General features: G+C 36.1%; 1 protein-coding gene across 1 annotated transcript in view; it reads left to right on the top strand.

Annotated features, from left to right (window-relative positions):
- Positions 1 to 11,941, top strand: part of LOC144959695 (uncharacterized) — a 16,434-nt gene extending 4,493 nt beyond the window's left edge. Inside the window, exons 3-5 of the mRNA XM_078892379.1 lie at positions 5,739 to 5,891; positions 7,207 to 7,302; positions 11,794 to 11,941. Coding sequence (XP_078748505.1) covers positions 5,739 to 5,891; positions 7,207 to 7,302; positions 11,794 to 11,889 — 345 coding nt within the window. The 3' untranslated portion in view covers positions 11,890 to 11,941. The remainder of the gene's footprint in view (positions 1 to 5,738; positions 5,892 to 7,206; positions 7,303 to 11,793) is intronic.
- Positions 11,942 to 15,000: the final 3,059 nt, after the last annotated feature.

Raw genomic sequence — 15,000 nt, 5'->3', positions numbered from 1 at the left:
GTAAATATACCAGGTAATAAAGCCATGAATACTTTTTTCACCCCATCTGGACACAAGAAATATCAAGGTAGACCACCCACGTCAGTTCACACTGTCCTCAATAGATACCTAAAACGCCTTCAAAATAACAAAGTATTAAAATCAAAAGCAAAAGACCGTGAACAGTGGAATGAAATGACACGGATGATTTGAGAGGCAGCCGAGGCGTCCCGATCGGATGATTAGGAAGCGAAAGGCCTTACGTGAGTAAGTCATATTGGTCAGATTCAGCGTGGGTTACGCAACTGGATGCGTGGGTTGACGGAGGCAGGAAGCAATAACAAACCCACATGGTTGCCATTACCTCCACCATCATTCTCGCTCACGGTTTGTGGAAAGCACTTCATTACAGGCACGTAATAGTGAATCTAGTTTTTGTTTTGAACATTTCTATTATTATTCTTTGTAAATTGACCCATATTAAAAGAAACATACAAACAAAAAAGGCATGACCAGTCACTAACAATGCCGTGTAGTGTGTAGACAGTAACACAGTACGGTGAACATAACTGACACTGACATTGGGGTCGGAATGTCGGAACCCATGAGTCGTTCTGCCTCACGTATTCCTTTAATCAGTCAATTTAATTTTTATTAAGCTTGCGTAAAACATACAAACAAAAAAGACATGACCAGTCACTAACAATGCAGTGTAGTGTGTAGACAGTAACACGGTACGGTGAACATGAATGACACTGGGATCGGAATGTCGGAACCCAATAGTCGTTCGCAACTCAGCCTCGCGTACTCATTTAATCAGTCAATTTAATTTTCATTTAGCTTGCCTATTCTTCAAGTTTATGTTATATTCTCCTTTTCTATTTAAAAAGGGTAATCCAAACAGACCATAAACGATTTTATAATAAGCCGACTTCAACTTCCATCACACACGAACTTATTTTGGGTGTTTTTTTTTTTTAACCAAACCGTTTGACTCAAATTAAAGCTTCGGCATTGGATAAGGAGCGAGGTCCCTGTTGCCATCTTGCTTAGTTTATACAGAGACTGGGTTGCCACCTTGGCTGTTCTTGATAAATAGTAAAATAGTACAACCTTGTGCAATATGAGAGAGAGAGAGAGAAATTTTGTACAAAAAACGAATCTCTCTCTCATCCTCTCTCTCTCTCTCTCTCTCTCTCTCTCTCTCTCTCTCTCTCTCTCTCTCTCTCTCTTCCTATTTCATCTGTCACACTGTTTGACAATCTTCATCACCTGGCTCACTTGTACTTGTAATATCGGGTGTGAGGTAAAATTTTGAACAATTATTATTATTTATAAAATGCAGAATCTTTTCAAATAAACGGATAAAATAGAGATTAATTCTAATCGAACAGTGGAACACAAAGGCAGAATTTGCGAACAATCTAACACATAAGTGTCGTGGTCTTATTTATAAAATGCAGAAACTTTGCAAATAAACGGATAGACTAGATGTTATTTCGATTCGAAAAGTGGAACACAATAGGAAAATTTGCGAATACCCAGTCCAGACATAAGCGTTATGGTCTTATTTATAAAGTGCAGAATCTTTGCAAATAAACGGATAAAATAGAGATTAATTCGATTCGAAAAGTGGAACACATAAGCAGAATTTGCGAATGCCCGGTCCAGACATAAGCGTTATGGTCTTATTTATAAAGTGCAGAAACTTTGCAAATAAACGGATAGACTAGATGTTATTTCGATTCGAAAAGTGGAACACAATAGGAAAATTGGCGAATACCCAGTCCAGACATAAGCGTTATGGTCTTATTTATAAAGTGCAGAATCTTTTCAAATAAACGGATAAAATAGAGATTAATTCTAATCGAACAGTGGAACACAAAGGCAGAATTTGCGAACAATCTAACACATAAGTGTCGTGGTCTTATTTATAAAATGCAGAAACTTTGCAAATAAACGGATAAAATAGAGATTAATTCGATTCGAAAAGTGGAACACATAAGCAGAATTTGCGAATGCCCGGTCCAGACATAAGCGTTATGGTCTTATTTATAAAGTGCAGAAACTTTGCAAATAAACGGATAGACTAGATGTTATTTCGATTCGAAAAGTGGAACACAATAGGAAAATTTGCGAATACCCAGTCGAGACATAAGCGTTATGGTCTTATTTTATAATGTGCAGAATCTTTTCAAATGAACGGATAAAATAGAGATTAATTCTAATCGAACAGTGGAACACAAAGGCAGAATTTGCGAACAATCTAACACATAAGTGTCGTGGTCTTATTTATAAAATGCAGAAACTTTGCAAATAAACGGATAGACTAGATGTTATTTCGATTCGAAAAGTGGAACACAATAGGAAAATTTGCGAATACCCATTCCAGACATAAGCGTTATGGTCTTATTTATAAAGTGCAGAATCTTTTCAAATAAACGGATAAAATAGAGATTAATTCTAATCGAACAGTGGAACACAAAGGCAGAATTTGCGAACAATCTAACACATAAGTGTCGTGGTCTTATTTATAAAATGCAGAAACTTTGCAAATAAACGGATAAAATAGAGATTAATTCGATTCGAAAAGTGGAACACATAAGCAGAATTTGCGAATACCCAGTCCAGACATAAGCGTTATGGTCTTATTTATAAATGGACAAATGGGTAGAATGGGACAAGACAGCAAACGATGCCCTCCAGCCCCCAACAGAAAAGCTCCCAGCAGGCACAGACCTCAATAGGAAAGAATGGGTGGCGTTGAACAGAGCTAGAGCAAAGGTGGGAAACACCGCCACCAACCTCTTTAAATGGAAAATCTCACCGGGCACTGAATGCCCATGCGGTCACCCCAGACAGACCATGGACCACATCCTGTCTGAATGCTCGCTGGGACCTCACTGCACCAATGCTGACCTGAGGGAATGCAACCAGACTGCCCGGGACTGGCTGACTCACTGGCGCGACAAGATATGATGAGTGCAGAATCTTTGCAAATAAACGGATAAAATAGAGATTAATTCGATTCGAAAAGTGGAACACATAAGCAGAATTTGCGAATGCCCGGTCCAGACATAAGCGTTATGGTCTTATTTATAAAGTGCAGAATCTTTTCAAATAAACGGATAAAATGGAGATTAATTCTAATCGAACAGTGGAACACAAAGGCAGAATTTGCGAACAATCTAACACATAAGTGTCGTGGTCTTATTTATAAAATGCAGAAACTTTGCAAATAAACGGATAAAATAGAGATTAATTCGATTCGAAAAGTGGAACACATAAGCAGAATTTGCGAATGCCCGGTCCAGACATAAGCGTTATGGTCTTATTTATAAAGTGCAGAAACTTTGCAAATAAACGGATAGACTAGATGTTATTTCGATTCGAAAAGTGGAACACAATAGGAAAATTTGCGAATACCCAGTCCAGACATAAGCGTTATGGTCTTATTTATAAAGTGCAGAAACTTTGCAAATAAACGGATAAGATAGAGATTAATTCGATTCGAAAGTGGAATGCAAATGCAGAAGTTGTGAATACCCGGTCCAGACATAAGCGTTATGGTCTTATTTATAAAGTGCAGAAACTTTGCAAATAAACGGACAAGATAGAGATTAATTCGATTCGAAAGTGGAATGCAAATGCAGAAGTTGTGAATACCCGGTCCAGACATAAGCGTTATGGTCTTATTTATAAAGTGCAGAAACTTTGCAAATAAACGGACAAGATAGAGATTAATTCGATTCAAAAGTGGAATGCAAATGCAGAAGTTGTGAATACCCGGTCCAGGCATAAGCGTCATGGTCTTGTTTAAATGAAACAATGCAGTTTTAAAGAATTTATGGTCATTGAGTAATTAAGCTAAATATGCGGAGTTCAAATAGATAACTTGATCTGTGAAATTTTTTATAATTAGCTGTTTTTATTCTCCATCATTTAGATTATGTGATTAAGTTTATAATTGAAATACAAACTTTTTCTCACTTATCAATGTTTTGCAATAAAGGAGAGTGTGAGTGAACCTGTGCAAAGAAAATTATTTGATAGAGTGATATTTATCATGGTTTTCAGTTTGTAGTTGAATTCTAGAATGGATTCTTTATAGTTCTCATTGATTGTATGTCAGTATGTCAGTCTTTAGGACACCGATTACCCTAATGCGGTCACAATTTACAATGTGACGGCCACAAGCCCGTTAAACGCAGAGTGGGGTATTGTTGTTTGCAAGTAATGCTATAGTTTTAATAAGATATCTGTCTCCTATTAAAATACATTCCTGTGTTGGATTTTGGATTAAATTCATGTCTTCTTCGGATTATGGGATATTTAATTTTCATGGATTGTGATTGTGATTTTCAAGACTATTAATGTAAGTAAATGCCCAAATAGATATTTTTATTCATTTATTCTTTATTTTTATTTTTTTAGTTTTGTTTTGTTTTGTTTTGAAGCATTTATTATAAGAAATAATGTACATATGCACTTATACACCAAAGACTGCTTTCAACTGCTTATTATTATTATTATTATTATCATTATTATTATTATTATTATTATTATTATTAATATTATATAATAATAATAATAATAATAATAATAATAATAATAATAATAATCATAATAATAATAATAATAAGTGCATTGAGTGAAATCCCAATCACGGTTGCCCAAATAAAACTGGCGCTAGAATCCCGACTACCTGTCTAAACGAATGTTGTTTGTACGATACATACTAACTACACGTTCAATATCGGGGGCAGAAAATATGCGTTTGGTTTTATGAAATTAAAACAGTAGTCCCACATTGTTCTTTGATGTTATTTGTGGTTGCATTTGCTTTGAAACTTACACATTATATTGTGTTACATTGTTTACAAAATATTTCTGGTACTCGTATGCATGTGTAGTCAACGGTCAATCGTGTTCTTTATTATTTTATTATTAATTTTGGCTTGGCATCTTACATATGTGAATTTGACAGGTTGTTATGGATGGTAATTACTCGTATAACATTAAGTGATTTTTAAACATTTTTACGGCGTTTTAAATGTCTTTCTTGCATTCATTGCCGAGCACCTCCACTTTTCTGTTACTATTTTAACGATCAGCTGATTTTCTCTTGCCTCCCCTTTAATTTCGCGGACTTTTTTCAGAACGAGGCGTGGGAGTGGCTTATTCAATATGTAACCAATGGCCTCAGAAAAAAAGTTTGGATAGAGGTAACTAAATGCATATCCAAAACCATGAGACTCTAGTCTTTTTATATTTTGTTTCATTATGAAGATACAATATAGTTTTTCTTTAGGAGATAACTTTATGGTAAAGGTCTATTTTTAGGTACGTGTACCAATTTAAATCATACATTGCCTTAGAATGTCCGATTAATAAATGAAATTAACCCTCTCCAGACCAACTCTAGCAAAGTCGTCACATTCGTTACCATACAACCAAACTTTTTCTTATTCAAATTTCTTTTGTAAATCATAAACTTTAAAGAAAATGAACTGCGTATATTAGATCGTGTTTTTCTAAAAAAAAAAAAAAAAATTAGCATGTATCGGGAGAACTTTACTGCTATTATGTTTTGTATTAGTTGGGTGTGAAGTTTTGGGGGCGTCGACGGTTTTGTATTAGTTGGGTGTGAAGTTTTGGGGGCGTCGACGACGACGATGATGATGATGATGATGATGATGATGCAAACTTTTGTTCTAGCCATCTGTCATCTTCAACACAAACGCATTTATTTTTTTCAGAATTTTCCCTGGGACCACAAAGTTCTCCTTGTGTTTATCAATGACTCCGAGGAAGGCAAAATGAAGAATTCTTGTTATGTGAGTGACGTGTATGATAGACTGTCGAAGATTCTAGAACACGGAGAAAATGCCAAAATCAAAGAAGATTTGCTGGTAAGGCAGAAGATATAGAGTAATAATAATAATAATAATAATAATAATAATAATAATAATAATAATAATAATAATAATAATAATAATAATAATAATAATAATAATATAATAATAATAATAATAATAATAAATGGCATTTATATAGAGCTTTACCCCGTTGTAACAGGCTCTAAGCGCTTTACAGTGATATAAAACAAAACATATTACAGCGAGACAAGTGTGAAGGAAACGTGATACGAATTCAATTTAACAACAACAAAATATGAAAATAATATTGCAACATTATGACGTAAAAAGATAAAACTTTAAGCGAGATTTGAACGTTGTCAACGAATCCGAGCATCTCACGTGTGATGGGAGAGAGTTCCAAAAATGGGGGGGGGGGGGGGGGGGGGGGGGTCGAAAATTGAAAAGATTGTTCACCTATTTTACGCAATGGCTTAGGTTTGACAAGGATTGATTGGTCATTGCTTGACCTCAAGTTACTATTGGGGACATATATGTTTAGAAGGTCTTTAATATAGGAGGGAGTGTTCGCGCTCAGGGATTTGTAGACAACAGTACAAATCTTATAGGCAACTCTTTTTTCCACAGGAAGCCAATGTAACTCACGGAGAAGAAGAGTTGCTGACGGGTATTTTTTATTATTGCATACAATGAGCCTGAGTCCTATATATATATATATATATATATATATATATATATATATATATATATATATAATAGATAGACATATATATAAACAGACAGATAGATAGATGATAGATAGATAGATAGATAGATAGATAGATAGATAGATAGATAGATAGATAGATAGATAGATAAACGGACAGACAGACAGACAGATAGATAGATAGATAGATAGATAGATAGATAGATAGATAGATAGATAAATAGATAGATAGATAGATAGATAAATAGATAGATAGATAGATAGATAGATAGATAGATAGACAGACAGATATACAGACAGACAGATATACAGACAGACAGATAGATAGATAGATAGATAGATAGATAGATAGATAGATAGATAGATAGATAGATAGATAGACAGATGGATAGACAGATAGATAGATAGAGAGAAAGAAAGATAGATAGATAGATAGATTGATAGATAGATAGATAGATAGATAGATAGATAGATAGATAGATAGATAGATAGATAGATATATTGATTGATTGATAGATAGATAGACAGTGCTTTCTGTGCCAATGACCTCCGAGAACAGAAAAGCTAAAACGTCTAGTTCTCTTTTATTATTATCGTATTCGTCTTCTTTTATTTACAACTATTTATCTATCTCATGTCTAGCATTTGTTTTACCACAAGCTCAGCTCTGGTGAAATTACGGCGGAGGAAGTTGACCCCACTGAAGTCGCCCATCTAAATGATAAAATGCTTATTGAGGTAATGTGGTTGGTTGAGGGGGGGGGGGGGGGGGGAGGGGCGTGGATCATTTTCATTAATATAGCGCATTGACCTCTTCACCTTTCCAAAAAGCTTAACAAATAAGCGAATAATGGACGGTGCCCCCGTTTCGATCCGAAATAAGTCCCGGCAACCATTGTACGCAGATTCCCTGACTACTGACAAAGATGCATAAACGAGATGGAAGTCGGTGTGGCGGGTTGTGTGTTACTTTTGGTGGGATCGAGTCCAACCGATAGCTCAATGGTCTGGATTCGAACTAGTATGCGCGCTATGGCTCTTGTTACCAGCTGCACCACTCAACCTATATCACAAACGGCTCAGGTTTAATCTAGGGGAGATCAAGAATTGCCTTAGGATCCCTTATAACTTAATTGTATTAATAACAAGTGAGTCAAGACAATAGTCACACCCAATGCAATAATAACAATTCTATACATAAGTTTAATTAGATTGATACAGGAAAGGATAGAAAGAATAAGTATTTATTTAATATCAGGAAGAATAGCTCTAATTGAATGGATCTAATTTATTATTTATTTATCTATTGTTTTATTAATCGATTCATTTATGATTGACTGATTAGGTTAGTAGTTTTTAATCACTTGTGTCCGTGGAAAATACATTTGAAAATGGTATAAGCCGGTTTGGCTTATCTTTATCCCGTCGGCTTGCTTGACTGAGGCAAATGTATCAGCTAGTTCCAGGGTTGGCGCCTGCTTTGCAGAGTTTTCTGGACATCACAACATTGTGTTGTAGTTAGGCTGACATCAGGGGTTTACCGCTGTTCAAGGACTGGGATGCAGGGATTCGGCACAACTGGGTGCTCCAATGACACGGAAAAGGACCAGGAAAATGGCCAGGAATCAGGATCAGGACAAGGACCTTCAATTCAAGAGTTAAAACAACAAGGTCTTAGAGCCAATCGAGTTTGTCTTTCGCCACCGAATCGTCCTTGAGCGACACATCATAATAGCCTTTATTTGCCGACAAAGGCAAGGGGAAGCAGTAACTCCATGATAATGGTAGTTGGTATATGGTTTAAACATCAACTGACAGTCGAGCTATCTTACATGATGAGAATTTAACAGGGTTGTGTCCCTGGTATTTCTTTTTTATTTTTATTAATTATAATTGAGATTATGATGTGTGGCCGGCGATTGGCGGTGGGGTACAGACATTCAAGCAATATACATATTGAATATAAATGAAATAATAACATAGATCATCAACAACTGTTAACTATAAAATAAGATACATATAGATATAGTTTTGTACAGGTATTCCAACTTACGAACATCCATGGAATAGCACAATTAAAATATATACACGAACTATAATATTAATAATAGATAGATTAAATTGAATTCACAGTAATATCTCGTTCCACTTTGAATGTTAACCAATAATTCATTTTACCTCCAGCCGAGATAGACAAACTTTTACAAGTTTGAAATTGGTGTGTGATTAGATTCAGATATGACTTTGGTTTTGTGAAACGAAAATAGCCAATCAGAAGAATTTCCTGTTTTAGATAGCCAATGATATCCAGATGCGTTGGTAAGAAATAATAACGGATAATTACCGGAGAGCTAGACCTTAATTGTAATTTTAGCTACTCTTGAACGAGACAAGGACCTCAGGGCATATGCACGATGGCGACTTGTTTGGAAAAGGTAATTAGCAGGTGGCATGAATACAATGGGCAGACAATTTGAACAGGTAAATAAGCCTTAAGCTGAAAGTGAATGTTCCGTTATACACTGGAAATGTTTACCACCTAACGACCAAAATTTCCGTTAGAAAGATTTGGGGCTTTATTGGAGAAAGGCTGTCCGTGTTTGAGTATTTTTAATGGAGGTGTTGATCAAATATATGTCTCGTCCACTAGGTTTGAAGTGGTTTTGAACGAGACGATGACGCATGATAAAGAAATCACGCAGTGAAAGAAAATCGCTCGTCACAGTCGGGTTGGACGAATTCAATCCTTCTAGGGGGCGAAGACATACATTCCTCTAAACTAGGTGAGATGTTACCAGGCTTCTCCACCAGTAAGAGAAGGCACTGGGTGGTAGCGAATCGGCTTCGGTCGAGAACCTGCCTCACGGCAAAATCGCTCGATTGGGGGGGGGGGGGGGGACTTTCCACCTGTCCAAAATGTACCCGTTGTGGTAACGAGCCCGAAACCGCAGAGCGTCTAGTTGAACGTTGTGTTGTGACGAAGATTCCGGGCGAGGATGAGTAAAGGGAACCATTACAATTACTATAATACATTATGTCCCAAGCAACCATTACTATTACTATAATACATTTATGCCCTAAACAACCATTACTATTACTGTAATAAATTATGTCCTAAACAACCATTACTATAATACATTTATGTCCTAAGCAATCATTACTATAATACATTTATGTCCTAAGCAATCATTACTATAATACATTATGTCCTAAACAACCATTACTATTACTATAATAAATTATGTCCTAAACAACCATTACTATAATACATTATGTCCTAAGCAACCATTACTATTACTATAATACATTATGTCATAAGCAACCATTACTATTACTATAATAAATTATGTCCTAAACAACCATTACTATTACTATAATACATTTATGTCCTAAGCAATCATTACTATAATACATTTATGTCCTAAGCAATCATTACTATTACTATAATAAATTTATGTCCTAAGCAACCATTACTATAATACATGATGTCCTAAGCAACCATTACTATTACTATAATAAATTTATGTCCTAAGCAATCATTACTATAATACATTATGTCCTAAACAACCATTACTATTACTATAATACAATATGTCCTGAGCAACCATTACTATTACTATAATACAATATATTCTGAGCAACCATTACTATTACTATAATACAATATGTCCTAAACAACCATTACTATTACTATAATACATTATGCCCTAAACAACCATTACTATTACTATAATAATTATGTCCTAAGCACCCATTACTATTACTATAATACATTTTGCCATAACCTAGCAATGACTATGAAAAATGTTTTTTTCTCTTTTTGATGAAATTTTTTGTCTGAAATCAAAGCCCTATCTCCACTGAGTATAAATTTTTTGAATTTTGAAAATCCATTCATAAATAAACACGTTATGCAGTTTCAAAGGTGTCATTTATTTGGATGACCCACAAAGAGGAAAAAAACGCCAAAATATGGGACGCTTTTTCGGCATTTTTTTTCGACCTTTGGTTGTATCTTGCGTAATAAGTGGATTAAAAGATTGAAATTTGGCAATTATGGCAAATTTGATAGAGAATATGATGAAAACATTAGAAGAGTCATAACTTATATAATTTTAGAGCTGGACACACACACACACACACACACAAACACACACACACACACGCACACACACATACAGAGAGAGAGAGAGAGAGAGAGAGAGAGAGAGAGAGAGAGAGAGAGGAGAGAGAGAGAGAGAGAGGAGAGAGAGAGGGGAGATTGCGTACATAACGAAAGAAATATAGAAGGAAAAGAGAAATTGGACAAGGGGTCAAAGGTTACTGATGGAACGTGACTTGGAACACAATAATTAAACCCATACTGAGATTGTAGATCATATTGCAATCGAAAACGTTTAACATTATAATTTCTTAAATTCTTGTAAATTAAGCAGTCAAATTGTCAGCTGTTTATTGAACCCAAACGCAATGGCAGACGATAAACACCCCTCTGCCAGTGAGACCGCGCAGACATTTTGACTAGTCATGAACTTTAAAACGAGGTCAACCAATCAGAAAGCGCTTTGCCACGACCCGCTCAGCCGCTCAGTTTGGTGCCAAATCGTTTTGAACTTGTGATTCGGGCTGTAGGGGGGCAAAATGGCTTTGTCTTTTACGAATTAAGAGCAAATTAGGATGGTGTTTTGTAAAATACGGGAAAAGTACTCGTCATATTCATATGAAATTTTACAACCAAAAAGAAGAAACGTTCATGTATTACCTTGTCAGTGACAAAAACCCCACGCCCAGTAGTTTTAGAAATATTTTACTCCAAAGAGTAAAAATCTATTTTTAACGGTCTTCTGGTAATCGCACGAGTTTTGTCGCTTAACATAATCTAAAATGACCTTTTTTCTAACTGTGTGCCAACTTTCAGTCATATTCATCGATAAACAGCGTCGTAATTAATTTTTTTAAATAGCATATACGAAACGGCTTCGTCCCATATTTTGTCGCGAATTTGGGCACTTCGTGAGCGAAAAAGAGGCCCAAAGATTTGTACGGGATAGTTATTGCTACATAACCAACCATTACTACAATACATTTATGTCCTCAGCAACCATTACTATTACTATAATAAATTATGTCCTAAACAACCATTACTATTACTATAATAAATTATGTCCTAAACAACCATTACTATAACACATTATGGTGCATTCTTGTTTTCCTTTATCCCTTTTCTAGGCTTGTGCGGGCCATAAAGTTTACAGACTTGACTACGAGATGAATTTCTCTATCAAGAAACACCATAGTACCACGGAAAGGTATCATAATGAATAATTAGACGGCAATCAAATCAACTCGTAAATAAACGAAACAAACACACATACAATTGGTTGATTTTGTTTATTCATTTGTAACTCATCGTCTCAAAACGGTATTATGTCAGGATGAACCAGATGCTAAAAAACCGAAAGTAATGTTAAACTGGATTAATAGTACTGGTACCCTGAAATATGATATTCATTCTCCTCTATAAAACATACAAACTCAACCTAAGGTTGATATTTCTGGCTATAAATTCAATTTTTAGCATCTTAACAATCCCGACATAATACCGTTTTGAGACGAAGGGTCACATTTTAACTACGCCATTCACACATATAAAATAATTTTTTTTAAAGAATAAAATTTCCTTTATTCATCCCCCAAGGGGAAATTTGTCTTTAGGGAAGACTGGAATAACCCAGGCGTCAGCCGCAGTGCTCAAAGTGATCTAGAGCGAGGTGACTTGCTCAAGGCCACACACACACAGCGCAGCAGCAGCGGGTGATTCAACTCGGTATCTTTCGGGTAGGAAACAAAGACCGTACCACTACTACTGAGCCACGCTGCCCCTCACTCATTCATCCTTAGTATTTTATTCATCGTGGTTTGTTGATTAATGGTAAACCCGAAACGTCCACAGTATCTGTCTTTGTCTAATGAATTGAAGCTTACGATAGGATTCAATAGTCGTAACGTCACTTCCTTCATAATGACGCATGGTAACTTAGCAACACTGGCTCTAAACTATCGGAACAATGGCGGACGCCCGTATGAATATTTCTCCGGTGAGCATAAAGGGTATCCAGAGGAGAAAAAAAAACACATACATTTGATAATGTTTTGACTTTTACACATTCTGATCACAAGGCATAGGAAAAGTTCTAGCCAGGATGAAAAATAAAAAGGAATGATTTTCTTTGTTTAGAACCAAGATGGCCGCCGTTGCCGAGAGGCGTGACATCAGACTATTGAATCGTATTCAACACCTATCGTTATTTATTTTTAACTTCCGAGTTCGAGCTTCAAGCAGCCACATGTTCATTACAGGGCTGCCAGATTAATTTCAGGCATTCTGCCAACTGGATTTTAAAAATCTGCCAATCAAACACCACAAAAATCTGCCAAACCGTACTATTTATAGTACCATCTTTGAAAACTCATCAGTGTTGTTAAATAAAAAATTCGCAAGGCCGATGTCATAATTTTGTTTTTCATGTCCCAAGTTTTAAAAAATCACTAATACATAAAAATTTCCATGGAAAACGTGGAGTAGACCTATACATTCATTCCTAGGCCTCGGAAAATAAAATCTGCCAAACTGCCAAATCAATTTTTCTCTGCCAGACGACTTCAAATTCTGCCCCCAAAAAAGAACATTTGGCAGAAAATCTGCCAAATTGGCAACCCTGGTTCATTATCCCCAAGAAGAATGGCAATATCACATATGTCTTGTTTCTGTTTGTTTTTAAAGGGTTTTGCAACACATTAACCCACTCAACCCTAACACCGACTATATCCGTAGTTTACCCGGGTTACTTTTACCCCATGCCTATTTATTACATTATTTATTCTGAGACAAATTATAGGCGTTGTTTCAAAGCTAATATTTTAAGTTTTTACATGTTAATGATAGTTGAATAAAACAATCTATGTACATGCTTATTTTTAATACATTTTTTCCAATGTTGAAAAATAGCAAAAATCTCTAGGATTGAGTGAGTTAAGGGTTTTGCGGTGCGAGCAACACATTTAGATCATATCAGCGCCTGTAAAAAGGAATAAAATGGGATAGTATAAAAGTTTTTTGTGTTTTTATTTTTGGTTATAGTGCGGCTTTGTGGTAAGGCACTCTTTCGGATCGGAAGGTCCTGGGTTCCGAGCCTCGCTCGGCGCATCGTCGAGTCCTTGAAGAAGGCTCCTTACATTCTCTCACCGTCCTCGGGTGTAAAATGAGTACCTGGCCGTTAATAGCGTTGTCTTTGTCCGAAAAATTTGTAACATCACCGCCTAATAGGCGTCATGTCCCGTCCTATATGTTAAATGTTGCTGTTGACCAGGGGCCTCTTGTAAAGCGATTTGAGCCCATTTAGTGGATATTGCGCTATATAAAAGCTCATTTTAGTACAGTTCTCGATGGATTAATGCACGCTCTGCAATACAGCGCGCTGTCGCTGGTTGAGACAATTTTATCGATAGACCCTTTGCAGATGACGTCACGCAAATATCATCCACGGTTGCTTCCCTTGAACTGAGACCACTGTAACTTCTTATCGCGTTGTGTCCATTATATATATATAATATATATATATATATATGAATAATTCATTCCAAGACAAAGACAGAAAGCATGTTGAAAAACAGATCTATGGGGATCAGTGATGATGATACTCACAAAAAAAAAAGTCAAAAAGGAGGAAAAGTCTCGGAAAAACGGAAAACTCACCTAGAACATTCTTGCACCACAGGAAAGTAGGCAGGATGACTTCTTTTGAGTACAATTTTTAAACGCCCGGAGTCCAGTAAAAGGAGGAAATTTTTTATATATATATATATAATTTTTTAAAAAGGAGGTACTTTTTAAAGATTTATTATATAAAAAAAAAGGAAAAGGAGGAAATGAAGGAAATATCCGCGGATCGAGGATCTGAGGAGGAAAACCGAGGAAAAGAAAGAAAACCGCGGATTTCCGCGGAAAAGTATCATCACTGGGGGATAGAAGATACAGATAAGTACCTCCCTGGCCACTATGGGAGGTCAGGAACCCCACCCAGAGAGAGAGAGAGAGAGAGAGAGAGAGAGAGAGAGAGAGAGAGAGAGAGAGAGAGAGAGAGAGAGAGAGAGAGAGAGAGAGAGAGAGAGAGAGAGAGAGAGAGAGAGAGAGAGAGAGAGAGAGAGAGGGAGGGAGGGAGGGATATTTTAAAGAGAGACATCCATGAACATCGGAATCGGATTTTATTTCTTGTTTCAAGCTGTCTGGTGTCTTCAACTTCAAAATAAAATGTAAAAAATACGACAGTGGAATCAACATCAAGGTAACATCTGCTTGAAGTCGTCACTTCCTGTCGGTCCTAAATTTTCTGTTCTTCATCTAACTGAGGCGCTTGCAACACATTTAGGTCATAT

Source organism: Berghia stephanieae, chromosome 14 (assembly GCF_034508935.2).
Source record: "Berghia stephanieae isolate SIO BIC M18660-M18661 chromosome 14, UCSD_Bste_1.3, whole genome shotgun sequence".
In the NCBI taxonomy this organism is placed as follows: domain Eukaryota; kingdom Metazoa; phylum Mollusca; class Gastropoda; order Nudibranchia; family Aeolidiidae; genus Berghia; species Berghia stephanieae.
Note: the sequence above shows the minus strand (reverse complement) of the source record. Positions and strands in the feature narration are given on the sequence as shown.